Below are 14,984 nucleotides of genomic sequence, written 5' to 3'. Positions count from 1 at the left end.
ATGGAACTAGATGGTCTTTAAGGTTTCTTCCAACAGAAATTGCTTATGGTTCTATGTTCTTAACATTATTTCTTTGTATTTTTAATCATTAATCTAGACTGGCTAATGCCAAGGCCAATTTAAGGATAAGTTACTGTTACAGGTAAGGAGGGAACCCTGCCTCACCTACCCTGCCATTCACTACATGTTTCTTTGAGGATACATTAGCAGACATTCACTGGTAGGGAAAGCTCTGAACATTTTATCCATCCAATTAAAAAAATTCCATTAGAACAAAGAAATACTGAAAACTAGTACCAACAAAATAGCTGTTATGTGCCTCACTCCATTTTTCAGAGCCAGTGCCTCTGTCCAAAAGCCTTAATACAAAGTGATCAAAGAACCAGAAGGAACAAGATTACTAACTTGTCAATGACTTTATTTGTAGAAAATAATACAGGCAAACAGGTAAATTCATTATGATAAGCAATAAATGTTTGTAAAAGATTAATGGCATTTTAGCAGGTGTTTCTGAAAGGCCTTACTTACAAACTCTTTCCTTGTAGCCTAACACTAACTGAGGTGAGTGAGCCAAGATTTGCACCTGCTGGAATTGCTCAAGTATAAGTAGTGTGAACCAGAACACTGACTAAGTTGCTCATGATTAAAGATCAAGAGAAAAAAAACAGAAATCAAAACCTATGATGTACTAGTATTTCCTTGCAGGATACTCATAGCTTGCCTACTTTACTATGCAAAGTATTTACTCACTTTAAGATCAATTATGTTTCAATTGTGAATTATTATTAAGTAAGCAAGATAAGAACACACATCTTTCTAATCTACACCAACATTCTGAATCCTTATCTTTGACCCTGGTGTGCTGCATCATTATTTGCAGCTGTGTATTCCCCTTAGAGCTTATGAATGCTCGTTAAGGGAGCCTATGTCAAGAAGGGCAACATTAAGAGGCAGATATGTCTCACATCTGTCTGCAAAAGACACCAAAATGTATAGCATTTGTGCATTGGTATTTAATGGTGTTTATGGTGGTACATTGTGTTTACACAAACATTCACATCTGGGCAGGGTCCTTTTCTGCACTGAGGTCTGAATTAGGTGTTCACGGTTCTTAATGCCAATATCAACACAATATTAATGAAATTTAACCCAAACTCTTATTTAGAATCAAAAATTCGCTATATTAGGAAAAGATTTCTCAGTGAGAAGGTGGCTGGGCACTGGAATGGGCCCCCCAGGGCAGTAAGCACAACCCCAGGCTGCTGGAGTTCAAGGAATGTTTGGACAATGCTCTCAGACAGGGTTTGAATTTAGGGTGATCCTGCATGAAGCCAGGAGTTGGACTCAATGAGCCTTCTGGGTCCATTCCAACAAAGAGTATTCTGTGATTATTTTTAAATTATTTTTTAATATGTCCTACAGATAATTTGTATGGCTTCTGTGTTTTCATTTGCAAAACTGAAAGACTGCTAGATTTAGCTGGATTTTATACAGCTATGACAAGCAAGTAGAATACAAATAAGAGAATGTTAAGTATCATGCCAAAGTAGGTTTCATTTCCAATAGCTGCAGTAACTTAAGTAATGAAGGACTGGTAATAATGGTTTTTGACTTATTGTGATCTTTCTATTCCTAATCAATAATTCCACTGAATTACATATTTTTTTTTTATCTCTTGAACTTTCTGTAAAACTTGAAGCCAACAATTCCTTTGCATGACAGATAATAGCAGGCTACAATACTTCCTGCTACTCCTGCAGTGCACTTCTTGTGAGTTAAAGTATTCTTATTTAGAAAACCCTGTTTTCACCACATTGATAATTTGTTCCTAAATTTACAATGCAATTTGTAATACGTTTTACCCAGTATTTTTGATGATTGCCCTTAGTCTAGCAACAAATGTAGAACATAATTTACTGCACACTGCAGAAGTTCAAAAAAAATGGATAAGATTAAAAAAAAAAAAGTTTGATTCCATACTCTGTGGAATGAAGAGAGGACCAAACTTGTGGGTGCATCCCTCTCATTTCCTTTCCCCCTTACTTGTTCTCTCACTCCTTTTCCTTATTTCATCTTTCTTCCTAGCAAACGTGAGTTAGAATGAGTAACAAGAATTTAGAATTAATTTTAAGACTCTTTTCTGCTTTGTAAGACAGTTCAAATGAGGCATCTCCAGTAAAAAACGTTGCTGACACTAAGTTATTTACTGATTTGCCATTTCTAAATATAAGGCCTCATTCATCAAAACACAGAAGGAAGTGTATTATTTGAATTACACGCTTGAGACCAAATCCAAAATAGACTGTAAAATGTCAAACACGTATCTTTGACCTGTGAGTGATTCTCCTGAGTCCTACACACCAAGAGATAACACTGTAGCAGGGAGGTAAGACCTGCTACAGTTCAAGACTCCAAAATCGTTCCCAGTTTTGGACTCCTTCCTGCTTGTAATATAGGCTTGAAATAGTCTCAAGTCCTCAAAGATGTTAATTATTGTAACACAAAGTAAAAATATTGAAAAAAATTCTAATATTAAGTGCAAGTGAGGAAAGTTACTACTATCTAAAACCAAACTGGAAGAAATTAGTGTGATAAGGAAAAAGAATAGTATTCTTTATATGGCTTTTACTGGTCCTTGCTTGCAAAGTTCAGAGTGACATGGAGGATGTGCTGACTTGACAAATACAGTGTACGCACAGTCAAGGCTTGCTTGACAATACCGAGAAGTGAATTGTCCTTTTTGGACAAGAGATGTTATTCCTCCATAGTGAAGTACATGAAGAAATGCTGAATCTCACCTGAGATTACTCAGCATTACTAGCAATCAGATAGCTCTTTTCTGTGTATGATGAGAGATGTGTGAACATCAATTATACACAATTAATATGAAAATGGAAGAAAAAAAAAAAAGGAAAAAAGAGAACTGCAAGAAAGATGGTTTAAAGATGATCTAAAATGAAGAACGCATACATAAAGAATGACTTTTTAACTATCACATTCAAACAAGCTTTCAGACACGGCAGAAAGTGCATTTGACATTATACAAAAAGAATTTATATTAATTCAGCAGATCGTTCTTTATTGAAACTGGGAAAGAAAAGTGGATTAGCAATACCACATGGGGTGCTATTACAGAAAAAATGCAATACTGGTTAAATCTACTCAATAAATTTCAGCCAGAAAAATAAACAAAGACAAAAGCAATATAGTGATAACTAATAAAAAGATCAGATAAATAAAAGACTGTGTTCATAGGCACTGAAAGCAGAAATGGCAGCATTAAAGGGAGACATGAGAACATTTATCCAAATGTTTGAAGACTTACTGGATATTTTAAGCCATGACAAGGAAATTCCAGAAAGAACTAATGACTAAGGGGAAGAGGGTGGTAACCCAGTTCAAATTATTTTAGAGGAACAGAACAAGAAGGCCAAAGATCTCCAAAATACTGCAAGAAAATGTCTTATTTTGCTAGTGGCAGACCTTGATGCCCATCTTGAAGAAGTCAAATGTGCATGTGCTTAAAATAGCCTCTGAAAGATAGAAGAATCAAATTATCAAACACAATTCAAATTATTATAGCATAGATATAAGGAAACGAAAAGGACAATGTCATATTTGTGTATATACCTCTAGTTTGATGTGAAAGTAGAAATCTAGAATCTGCTCTTGTTCTTGTAGAAAGGCTTCAGTGTAACCAACTACAATGAGGTAATTCAACTGCACTAATTCAAAGCAGTCGTTTTGGAGTTACCATTCATTACATGTTCAGGAAACATAGTAATAATTGTTTTAATTGATCTTACATACACAAGAGGACTCTCGAATAGGATGACAGAACAACATACAAGATGGCAGATGTCTATTTACTGAATTGCATGGGGTTTGATTTGAAAGTGGATTGTCAAGGCACAGGGTACCAACACTGGAAACCTCTCGTGTGGCAGTTCTGGGGAAATGGCCTTAAGTTGCACCAGGGTAAGTTTAGGTTGGGTATCAGGAAAACCTTCTTTACCGAAAGGGCTGTTAAGCACTGGAACAGGCTCCCCAGGGAGGTGGTTGAGTCACCATCCCTGGATGTGTTTGGATGTGGTGCTCAGGGACATGATTTGGCAGAGGGTTGTTAGTTAGGGTAGTATAGTTAGGCTGTATTTGGACTTGATGAACTTGTAGGTCTTTTCCAACTTGAGCAGTTTTAAGACTCTATGTCTTCTCCTCCCTTACCTTCACTAAAATCTAGTGGAATGAATTCTGCTACGTGATCATTACTTTTGAAATAGCTCTTTCTATATAAATGATTTGAGAAAAGACGTAAGCATTCGTAGCCAAAAATCTGTCTCATAACTAAACAAGTTAAAAATGTGATGAAAATGGCTGTCTAGCCCCAATGCCAAACAAACAGGATGTATAATTAATAGACATAAACAATACTGAAGATATCTACACTTAATTTTCTCTATTGAGAAGCTAAAGCTTTTACAAACTTGCACAATCTTATATTAAAAAAATAATTTGCATTTTGAATAAGTTCAGAACAATCAAGTCCTTCCCGTACATATTACTGCCTTGCATGATTAAAAAGAAAAAACAAAACAAAACAAAAAAAAACCACTGAGATCAAGTAGAAGAGTCCTCAATGAAGAGTCCTAGAAAAATAATACACTTATCCTGAGCAAACAGCACAGCTATCAGCACAGGTATCTAAGATGGCTACTTAAAGAACTGATTTAAAAAAAAAAAAATAAATAAGAAGAAATGAAGCCTAAAAATGAGATCACATAACAGAAACAGTACAAATAGAAAATAATAGGGGATATAGATCTATTTTTTCCATCATTCTGCAGTAATAAGGAGAATCTAACTTATTTCTGCAGTTATCCCAGCTTTAGTCCCAAAGGGCTGAATTAATGGCACTCTCTATTTCTCCATTGCTTTTAGTTCAAATATAATACTGACTTCAGCATGTTGACTTAGTTCCTCACTGAGGGGGGAGGAAAAAAAAAAAAAAAAAGAAAGAAAAAAACCCAACAAATCAATTGGTTTTTTATTTGGTCTCAGTCCCCTACACTGTCAATGAAACATTCTTTCATACAGAAGAATAGATTTCAAACAGATTAATCAAAATTAATTCTGGATAAGAAAACTAAAGGAGCATGCTGAACAGTAGATGGATGTGTACAGCACAATATGTACTGGATTAGTTCAGGAAGACAGGGCTATGTCCAGTCTACTGCCTAGAGAAGCCTCATCTAGCCTCTAAACCCTGTCTTTTATTCCTGGGAGCCTATTAACACCTACCAAACATGAGTTCCAATGCAGACCAATAGTTAGGAGTTAGTAAGTGTCAGAAAGCCACTGTTGAGAACGAACAAAATACAGTGAGATGAATTTGAATCAGTCTAAGGGCAGGTTTTTGAAATGACGATGAGTAGCAAGGTGACTACCTACCTTACCAGGTTTCTATAAGTCTTACAGCCTTATTCTTTGCTTTATAACAAATCACCAATTTCCAAAAGGACAACTACGCTTGATTAACCCTCCACTGTTCACCCTGCTCCTACTTTTGTCTCTCAGTAGAACAAGCAGTCTTTCATGAGGGTAGATTTCTCATATCTATCTTTATTCATCTCTGTGTGGTGATAGGCTGCTATTTAGGCACACAGGATCCAACTGGGTCTCATTTACATATATGAAAATCCAAACATTGTCTTCATTGGCTTCAGTAGCATTAAAGCTGAAGTGATACATGCGCACCCAGGGCTCACTGTCAGCATGCACTAGTGACTGAGTCATTCCAGTACTACAGTACAAATATGGTGTGAAAGAAATCACAATACAAAGATATTATTGCTCCCCGTTTATTTTTAATTTTCCCATATCTTTTACAATTGGCATTTCCTCATTAGAGCTGCCAAATAATTGCTCAGATATCCACTTATCTAATTCCTTACTTTATGAAACTTCTGTATTACTCTGAGCAAAGTTATATCTCTGTTGAAAAAGCTCTTTTAATCTGAAGCTCACATTATTAGCTGAAAGTTTATTTCAAGTTGCAGCTCATACAAATTCAAGTCATATTTGCTTGTTAAACTCAGTAGGACAGATAGCTCAGTCTGACTTCCTAACTACCCTAATAAGGGAATTTAATATCATGGGGTTTACGTCCCCTTTTTCTGACAGTTAGCTCTTGAATCCCCAAAATTCATGTGATTTTGCATTTTCTATTTACTACATTTTGTACAGTTTAATCAAACATCCTAGCTTCCAGCCTAATGTCTGTCACATTAAAGGTTAGACTTTAAATTCCTGAACCTCTTCCTCTAAGTTCATAAACACCATTATGAAACTTTAAAATATGAAGAGCCAATCACAAATATTAGGAATTTGCTTCAGTAGTTTGTCAGCTGTCATCTTCCTAGAGTGCAGTTTACTTCCTATTTGAACTTTACTAGCTACAAATTCCCTTCACTTAATCTTCCTGAGGCTTTGCAGAGCTCTCCTTATCAAATTAGTTGTCTACTTAGGAGAACTTAAGGGGCATTAGATCTCTATCTCATTTTGTTCTGCATGTTATGCTGTAGTTGTGTAGGTGATTCCAGCTTCTACGTTTCAGTTGTATTAGAGTCCATTACCTAGCACAGTTCAGTTTCAACATTACATCTTTTCTCTTTTAGACACACTCACAAGGTGTTTGTTAATTAAACAAAAACTTCAGAGAAAACTGCTTACAAAATAGATTAGATCATAATCTCCAGAGGGTTTTTCTTTCCTATCAGAGCCAAGCACATTCACTTAGAATCCTTCATAATCTGGTCCATGTCCCTAAAACAGCCAACAGATAGAAAAGAGGAGCAGCTCTGGCTGTACTGAAAAAGTAACTGGAATCAGAGTACTCCTTATCACTTCCCAAAGGCAAAGGCTGTTCTATTTCAATGAGTGGACCATTATAATACCAACTTATGCAGTGAAAGTTATTTTGGGTACATGTTCCTTCACAATCTAGCTTTGTCATTATAATAATATGATCATGGCAGTAATAACCAGAATGTGTCAGTCAGACTGTGACCTTCCGAAGTCCTAGGGACACTGCATTTCTGGATCCAGATGGAGCACAGAAGGGTGGCATAAGACAGCTGCTCAGACAAGTAATGTTCACAGGGACAACATCAGACCCCTCCCCTTAGAAATCAGCAGTGTAGTGATGAAGAAGCTCAGGCAACTCCAAAATTTGGTAGTAGCCATGGAATCAGGCTGTGTTTTTCAGTGCCACAACACCCTTTAAGACCTGTCATAGATATCTATCTCTTCTACCAGATCTTTTACAGAATTACAATGGGAAAACATGCCTATCTCATGCAAGCTGGTAATGTTGCCACACTGCATAAAAGGAATATATTATTGTGGACTGAAAGCAACTACTGAAGTAACTGGCTACGAGTGCACTTGTATGCTGTTTCACCTTAAATGAGAACAGCTAATTCTGTGGGTAAGGTTATGCCACTGTTGTCTGTTTTACATAAGCACAGGCACTCTTCAGTGTAACACAAAATAATAATAATTATTAAAATAATAAAGACTAGTTAAGAGTGCAACAGTCCTTGCTTTGAAGAACGTGATCCAAAAATCCAGGCAACAGGCTGGGCTCACAGAAGAGAACTACTGTTTCTACAGCTATTATCTTTACATTCCTGTTACCTTAATCTAAGCATTGCAGAGAATCAGAAGGCTGGAAGAGATCCCTGGAAGCCATCCAGTCCAGCCCTACTTAAGCAGGGCCACTTGGAGGACAGTGCTCAGGACCACACTCAGAAAGATGATTTCATGAGTATGGAACATAAGGAGACCAGATGCAAGAAAGAAGTTGGGAAAACGTATTCTCCAGAACACATCAGAGATTTTTCTCAGAATCATGCAGAGCATATCATAAACTAGGGCTATACTGAACTACCTACTCCTACCCCGTTAGGTAGGTTGAGCTAAAGAAAAATGTATTACAGCAGCCCTGACTTTGGAATTGTCATTTCATAGACTGATGGAACAGCTTGGAAGGGATCTCAAAGATCATTCAACTCCAACCCCCTGCATAAAGGGGTGGAAAGCACAACGACAGCAGACCAGCAAAATCCCAGGCCACAGCAAGTGAGGATTTGCTCAAATGCAACAGAGGTGGGTACAAAAATAAGGGAAACAAGCTGCTTACCTTTGAAAGACCTCCAGTAGACAGGGATCTCCAGTGAGATACCCTTCCCTTCACTGCCAACTCTTAAATGAAGTCTGGGAAGGGCTGGATCCTGGCTCTACCCCTTCCATCACTCAGGTGCACTGCATGCAGCTGAGCTCCCCTGCCTTCCCACCAGGTGCTCAATCACTGATTCAAGCTGTGACAGCATTTCCACTGCACCTTGCCATGGGTAAGGTTGCCAACTGCAACATCAGGCAGCAGCTCAGGCTCCGCAGGGCCCCATCTCCAACCTGGCCTTGAACACCTCAGGGATGGGGTACCCGCAACTTCTCTGGCAGGCTGTGCTTGTGCCTCACCATCCTTTCTGTGAAAAACTTCCCCCTGACATCCAATCTAAATCTCCCCATTTTTAATTGAAATCTCTTCCCAATAAGGTTTCCCTGAAACCTTCTCTTCTTCGAGCTGAACAAGCCCAACTCCCTCAACCATTCTTCATAGCAGAGATGCTCTAGCCCCTCGAGCATCTTCACTGCCTCCTCTGGACCTGTTCCAACAGCTCTGCATCCTCCTTGTGCCACGGGTCCAGGATGCAGCAGTCCAGATGGAGCCTAATGAGGGCAGAGAAAAACTCTGTGCCTGAAAGTCCAAATTGTGGGAATACCGCTGAAAATTTCCTCGGTGCTTACTTTCCTATGCTGTCTAGATCTCTCTGCTTTCACAACCAAATCGTAACACCTTCCTGCTACCACCCTCCCACGCCCGCACTCTGTGAAGCCTGGCGTTAACCACGGGCTCCTCGTGGATCGCGGCCCATCCCGGGCCACCTGCTCACATTTCACACTGACGCTCAGTTTCTGCTTAACGCCGCGCTCCCTCAGATACGTCGTACGGCCACCGCCTTCGGCGCTCCCCTCAGCGCCGCGCCGCCGGACAACGTCGCCCCCTTGCGGGCGCAGGGCTCCCCGCAGGCAGCAGCCGCGGCGGCGCCGGGAGCCGGACCGGAGCTCTTCGTGGCACCGCCAACTTTTGTCCCTGAGCCGCGGCCGCCTCCGCGAAAAGAAGAAACGCCCGGCGGGGACAGGGCGGCGGAGAAAGCCGAGGAACCGCTCTGCAGCCGCGGCCGCTCAGCGCGGGGCAACGCTCGGCTCTCCGTGCGGTTTCCCCCCCGTTGGGGTGCTCCGCCGAGACGGGCGCGGCGGCTTCACCTGGCGGCACTGAGCATGCGCGCGGCGGCGGGGCACGCCGCCGATTGGGAGCGCGATGCAAGAGTAGGACGGAGCCGGCAGGCAGCCGCGACTTCGCGCTGCCGCGCCGCTGGAGCGGGGCCGCCGGGCGCCGCCGCTCCCCGTGGGATTTGATGCCGCCGCTTTGGACTCCGCTTCCCGTGAGGATCCAGCACCCGCCGGCGATTCCCCTCGGCTGAGCGGCTGCGCGGAGCTGCCGGGCATGACCGGGCGGGCGGCAGGAGAGAGCCGTGCCCCGCTGTCCCCTCGCCGGGGTCCGGGCGGAGGCAGCGCGGCGGTGCCCTGAGGGTCGAGGGAGGCGCGCGGCGCAGCTTTCGGAGCCGTCGGCTGGGGGCGATGAGGGGGGCGGCGGGGCGGCGGCGGGGCGGTGGGGCGGGGCGGGGGCTCCGCGGGGCTCTGTAGGACGGCGGCGGCCCGCACACCCGCCATGGATCTGCTGCTGCTGGGAAACACCAGCCTGGGCTCCCCCAACGGGTCCCTGGCGCTGCTGCCCCCTTCGTCGCCGTCCTCCGCCGCCCTCCTGCAGCCTCCTTCCCCCTACTCGCCTGCTGCCGTGGCCAGCCTGGCGGCCCTGGTGGGTTTCATCATCGTCTTCACTATCGTGGGCAACGTGCTGGTGGTGATCGCCGTGCTCACCAGCCGGGCGCTGAGAGCCCCCCAGAACCTCTTCCTGGTGTCGCTGGCCAGCGCAGACATCCTGGTGGCTACTCTGGTCATGCCTTTCTCCTTGGCCAACGAGCTGATGAACTACTGGTACTTCGGCAAAGTGTGGTGCAACATCTACCTGGCGCTGGATGTGCTCTTCTGCACCTCCTCCATCGTCCACCTGTGCGCCATCAGCCTTGACAGGTATTGGTCGGTCACGCAGGCGGTGGAGTATAACCTCAAGCGGACACCTCGGCGGATCAAGGCCACCATTGTCACCGTCTGGCTCATTTCTGCTGTCATCTCCTTTCCGCCGTTGATTTCCATGTACCGGGACCCTGAAGGAGATGTCTTTCCCCAGTGCAAGCTCAATGATGAGACTTGGTACATTCTTTCTTCTTGCATTGTCTCTTTCTTTGCACCCTGCCTCATCATGGTGTTGGTCTATATCCGTATCTACCGTGTGGCCAAGCTAAGGACCAGGACCCTCTCTGAGAAGCGTACGATGCCAGAGGGGTCCTCCCAGACTGAGAATGGCTTGAGCCGCGCTGTTGGGGGCTGCACGTCCCTGAGGATGCAGTTGGGAGAGAACGGACATTATTCAGTGCACCACTGGCGCAAAGCCTCTGAGCTGGAGGACATTGAGCTGGAGGAGAGCAGCACCTCAGAGAGCAGACGGAGGCGGAGCCGGGAGGAGCATCCTCGCAAAAGCAGCAAGAGCCAGTCCTTCTCCTACTCATATTCCTCCAAGCACTCCAGTAGCCGCCTTTCCCGCTCTAGCAATCGCTCTATGGAATTCTTCTCCTATCGCCGTCGTCGGAAGCGTAGCAGTATCTGCCGTAAGAAGGTCACCCAGGCCCGGGAGAAACGCTTTACCTTTGTGCTGGCCGTGGTCATGGGGGTCTTTGTAGTTTGCTGGTTTCCTTTTTTCTTCAGCTACAGCCTCTATGGTATTTGCCGGGAGGCATGTGAGGTCCCTGAGACTCTCTTCAAGTTCTTCTTCTGGATTGGGTATTGCAATAGCTCCCTCAACCCAGTCATCTACACCATCTTCAACCAGGACTTCCGCAGGTCCTTTAAACACATTCTGTTTAAGAAGAAGAAGAAGAACTTTAGGCATTGAGCTGGAGGGATAAGAGGGATGAATTTGCCTTGAGCAGAAGTGGAGTTAAAAGGGAAGGAAAAGGCTCTGTGCTGAGAAAGAAGGGAGGGAAGAGAACATGGGGGTTGGGGCATAGAGATAAGAAAGGGGGCTCGCCCCCTTGGTGGTGCAGAGTGTGGTGGGATATGGGGATGGTAGAAGGGAGGCTGAGCACGTTCACTGCGGTGCAGAAAGGCAACATGGTCCTGAAGGAGCTGTTTTGGGGTACGGATGGGTAAATGGGAAAGGGAGGAATTGTCTTTGAACCCTGATGGAAGACACGGGGAGTCCACAGAGGAAATTGGGTAAGACACTGAAATGGAGAGGCCCAGAGCTTATAGAGGCTCTGCAATTTGTGGGAAAACAAACAGAGACAGCAAGAGGAAAAGATTAAGTGGCAGTTGTGGTGGAATAACGGATCTGAGTATTAACAAAGCAGCTGTGGCTGTGGATGGGCTTGTCCCAGTAAGAAACTGGCTATTACTGCTTATTTGGGGAAAAGTGCTAGGCACCAGGCACTGGCAGTCTTTTGAATTATGAAAGGATTTAAATGTTTGCCAAAAAAAAAAAAAAAACCACCCTAGAGAACAATCCAAACTCTTTTCTAAATAAACCTTTGTACTGTTAAAACCTTCTGAATGATGATTTTACACAGGGCTTATGTCAAGCATGGGATATTCTTTTTCTTTAGAGGGATTTTTGCACATAGAGCTGGATGGGAAATGTTTTTCCTGTCTTCCTGTAAAATTTGTCAGTGGGACAAATCTGGGAGTTTTGCATGTTTTCATGAGATATGATAAAGAGCACATACACAAAATGACCTTATTTCCCCCTGTTGGAGATCCAGGCAGTAAATTCCTACTCCATCTCTCTCAGATCAGTGGCCTAAGAACCTTGCTGTCCTGGAGCAGGTGGCTTGTTCAAGACAAAGATTCTGTCTTAAACCAATTTCCATTAAAACAAAATCATTTTGCTGAACCAAACTGAAATTTTTTCTGAGGTCAAATTTCTAGCTAGCTCAACTTAAATGTACTGTGTGGGGAACTTTCTCCCCATCATTATAGGTCCCCTTCAAAAGGCTTATCTCAGGGCTGGATGGATGCTGCTCTTATCCTCAGACAGGCAGTCAGAGGCTCTCTGCTATGCAGATTTTCAAAAGAAGAGCAATCACCACACCACTGAGGTCTTTAAATCCTTCGTATTTACAGACTTAGAGCAACTAAATCCTTTCTATTTATTTTCTTTAATGAGAAGCATACATTACAGGTTGTCAGTGGTTTGTGTGAACAAATCTCAAATGAAGGTGCAGCTGTTCCAGACCTTTAATATTAATGCTGCCTTCTTTCCCTTTTCCTGTTTGCATTTCTAGTTCATGATTTCAGAGTATTTTGTTGGGGACCGGGGGGTAGAAGGAGTGCTTGAGTGGTTATTAAAACAAGCTGTATTTCCCATGGATTTATGACATATAAAATGTCATAAACTGTAATGAAGAGAGTGAGAGGCAGGGGCTGGTGTCCGTGTATTCCTCACTGAGTGTATGCTGAGTGTAAGACTCAGCTGAACATTTACATCCTTTCTCCAGCTGTGCTGCTGCAAGATGTGTATTCTGTTTGCAGGGGTAAATACTGCTCCATTTTGTTATGTGTATCGCTCCTTCCATGGGCAGTAGGATTTGGCATCTCCCTCAAATGAACCTTTCCATAGTAAACAGCTCTTTGAAAAAACAGAATGAAATATACAGCAGGCTGCTCGAAACAGCTACATTAAATCTATACCTGGAAATCATTAGATATGCCCTTCTTTACTCTCTCTCTTCTGTCTGAAATCTCCACATCAGAAGAAGAAGTGATAGAGCAGTCAGTTTGTTTCATCAGTTTTTCATTCAGTTCACTTAACCCTGGAAAAGCAAGTTGGCGGTGGTTACTATTCTGGTGTTAATTCAATAAACAATTCAACTTCAGGGCCAACTCAAGTGGGAGGGAGTTCTGCCTAAGTAAGAATTAGATGATTGCACCAAATGCGTTTAAAGTTTGCTTAATTTCATTAAAGAAGCAACTGAGACATTTTCAGTGTCTTAAGTCCATAACTTAGTGGGTCCTTTCTTGAAATAAGGCTTGGAGTTGTAAAAAGATTTGAACTTTGTTTAAACATTTGTATTTAAAGAAGGCTTGTTCAGACATTTTCAGGAGCATCCCTATATAAATTACAACTGTTTTGGTACAAGTGTGTACCTGAGACAGACAAATAGAAGAAAAAATAGCAACAGACCGAGAGGAAGAAACTACAAGCCATTTTCTTTTGTGTAAAATGGAGAATTCTTTTTAAAATGACATCGACAAGAGCAGAGCAAGATCAGATAGTTTCTAGATAATCATGTAGCTAAAAAGTTCAGGTTTGTTTTTTATGAATAAACTATATAATTGCCAGAGCAACCAAAGCAACATATGGTATATAGCTACTACCTCTGAGCTACTGGATAGTTTCATTAGAGATACCCATTCCTACCAAGATAAGGGTCTGGTTTTGTCACCTAATATTCATTTAGATTGGATTCCCAGTCTGCAGAAACACAGCAGTTTCACTGTTGCACTGTTTTTTAAGTCAGATTTGTTGTCTGTAAGTGCACTCCTTCCCCTTTGTTTTCGTAAAATTCAAGGAGTCAAATGAAATTTAACTGGCAAGTTTAAAGTGGAGATGAAAATATGTATGGAATGGCTGATGTGCCTTAAAAGTAATTTCTTTGCTATCAAATTATTCTGTAATCATCATATAATGCTTCTGTTTTTGTTTTACATTTCAAAATGCCTAAAAAGGGATTGATGCAGATACTGAACATCTATGTACAGCAGTATATTAAAATCAGGACATTACCTGTGGTTTTAATTTCTCTGTTACTCACCTGTTTCAATGTCTTGAGGATCTTCTTTCTCCTGAGCTAGGTGAAAAGTAATACTCATCAATAAGGATGCGCAGTATACACCCCTTTTAAGTGCATTTCCCTCTAAATTAGTGAATACAGAGATTTCTATAAATACTGTTTTTAATGTAACTACTGAATATGCTTCAAAGAAGTAAAACGGGGCTGATTTATTTTTTTAATTAGTGTTCTGTTATTACTTGTAAAAGCTGAAGACTGGAATTTGTAACATCGTGTGTTGTTATCATTTCATAACAAGTTATCAGCTCTGCAGCTTGCACTGTGGTTGTACTTCCACTCTAAGTTGGCTCATGGCACACCGAGGAAAAATGCAGCCAGTGAAGCTTTTGCATAAGAAAAAGGGAGAAGATATGTTTCAAATGTATTCATTTGTATCTTTGATGGCATCTGATGAGCTGGTGGAAACACTTTTTCTCTACTATTGTGGAAGAAAAAAATCTTACTATAAAGCCATATTGATTTTAACAAGCATCTGATCTTTAACTGTTCATTTGTGTATTTCACCATGAAGAATATTTTCTGTCAGTCCAAAGTGAGAAGCTAATGTTTCATTTTCAGGACCAATTTTCTGAACAGTACCACTGTTGGTTCGTTATTGAAATATCAAACAATACAACTTAGCTAGGATGAGAACTCAGAGCTGCTATCATTCAGCTCCTCTGTGGGAGTTTTGTATGAGTAAGACCCACAGGATCAGCCTCTTCAAGACTTGAGGCAGATGGAGGGTACCTTATATACAGGAGATCTGACAGGATCACAGCTTTAAAGCATTGTCTAAAGTAAGAATCAGTCCCTTGTTGTTCTGTGTGATCACTTTATAAAGAAATCCTGTTG

The 14,984-nt window shown here is 42.2% G+C and overlaps 1 protein-coding gene across 1 annotated transcript; it reads left to right on the top strand.

Annotated features, from left to right (window-relative positions):
• Positions 1 to 9,128: 9,128 nt before the first annotated feature.
• ADRA2C (adrenoceptor alpha 2C) lies at positions 9,129 to 14,490 on the top strand. The gene has a single exon (XM_010710489.3). The coding sequence runs from the start codon at positions 9,854 to 9,856 to the stop codon at positions 11,192 to 11,194; it is 1,341 nt and encodes a 446-aa protein (XP_010708791.1). The 5' UTR covers positions 9,129 to 9,853; the 3' UTR covers positions 11,195 to 14,490.
• Positions 14,491 to 14,984: the final 494 nt, after the last annotated feature.

This window comes from Meleagris gallopavo, chromosome 4, assembly GCF_905368555.1.
Source record: "Meleagris gallopavo chromosome 4, MGAL_WU_HG_1.1, whole genome shotgun sequence".
Lineage (NCBI taxonomy): Eukaryota > Metazoa > Chordata > Aves > Galliformes > Phasianidae > Meleagris > Meleagris gallopavo.
The sequence above is the reverse complement of the archived record's forward strand: the minus strand, read 5'-3'. Positions and strand labels throughout refer to the sequence as shown.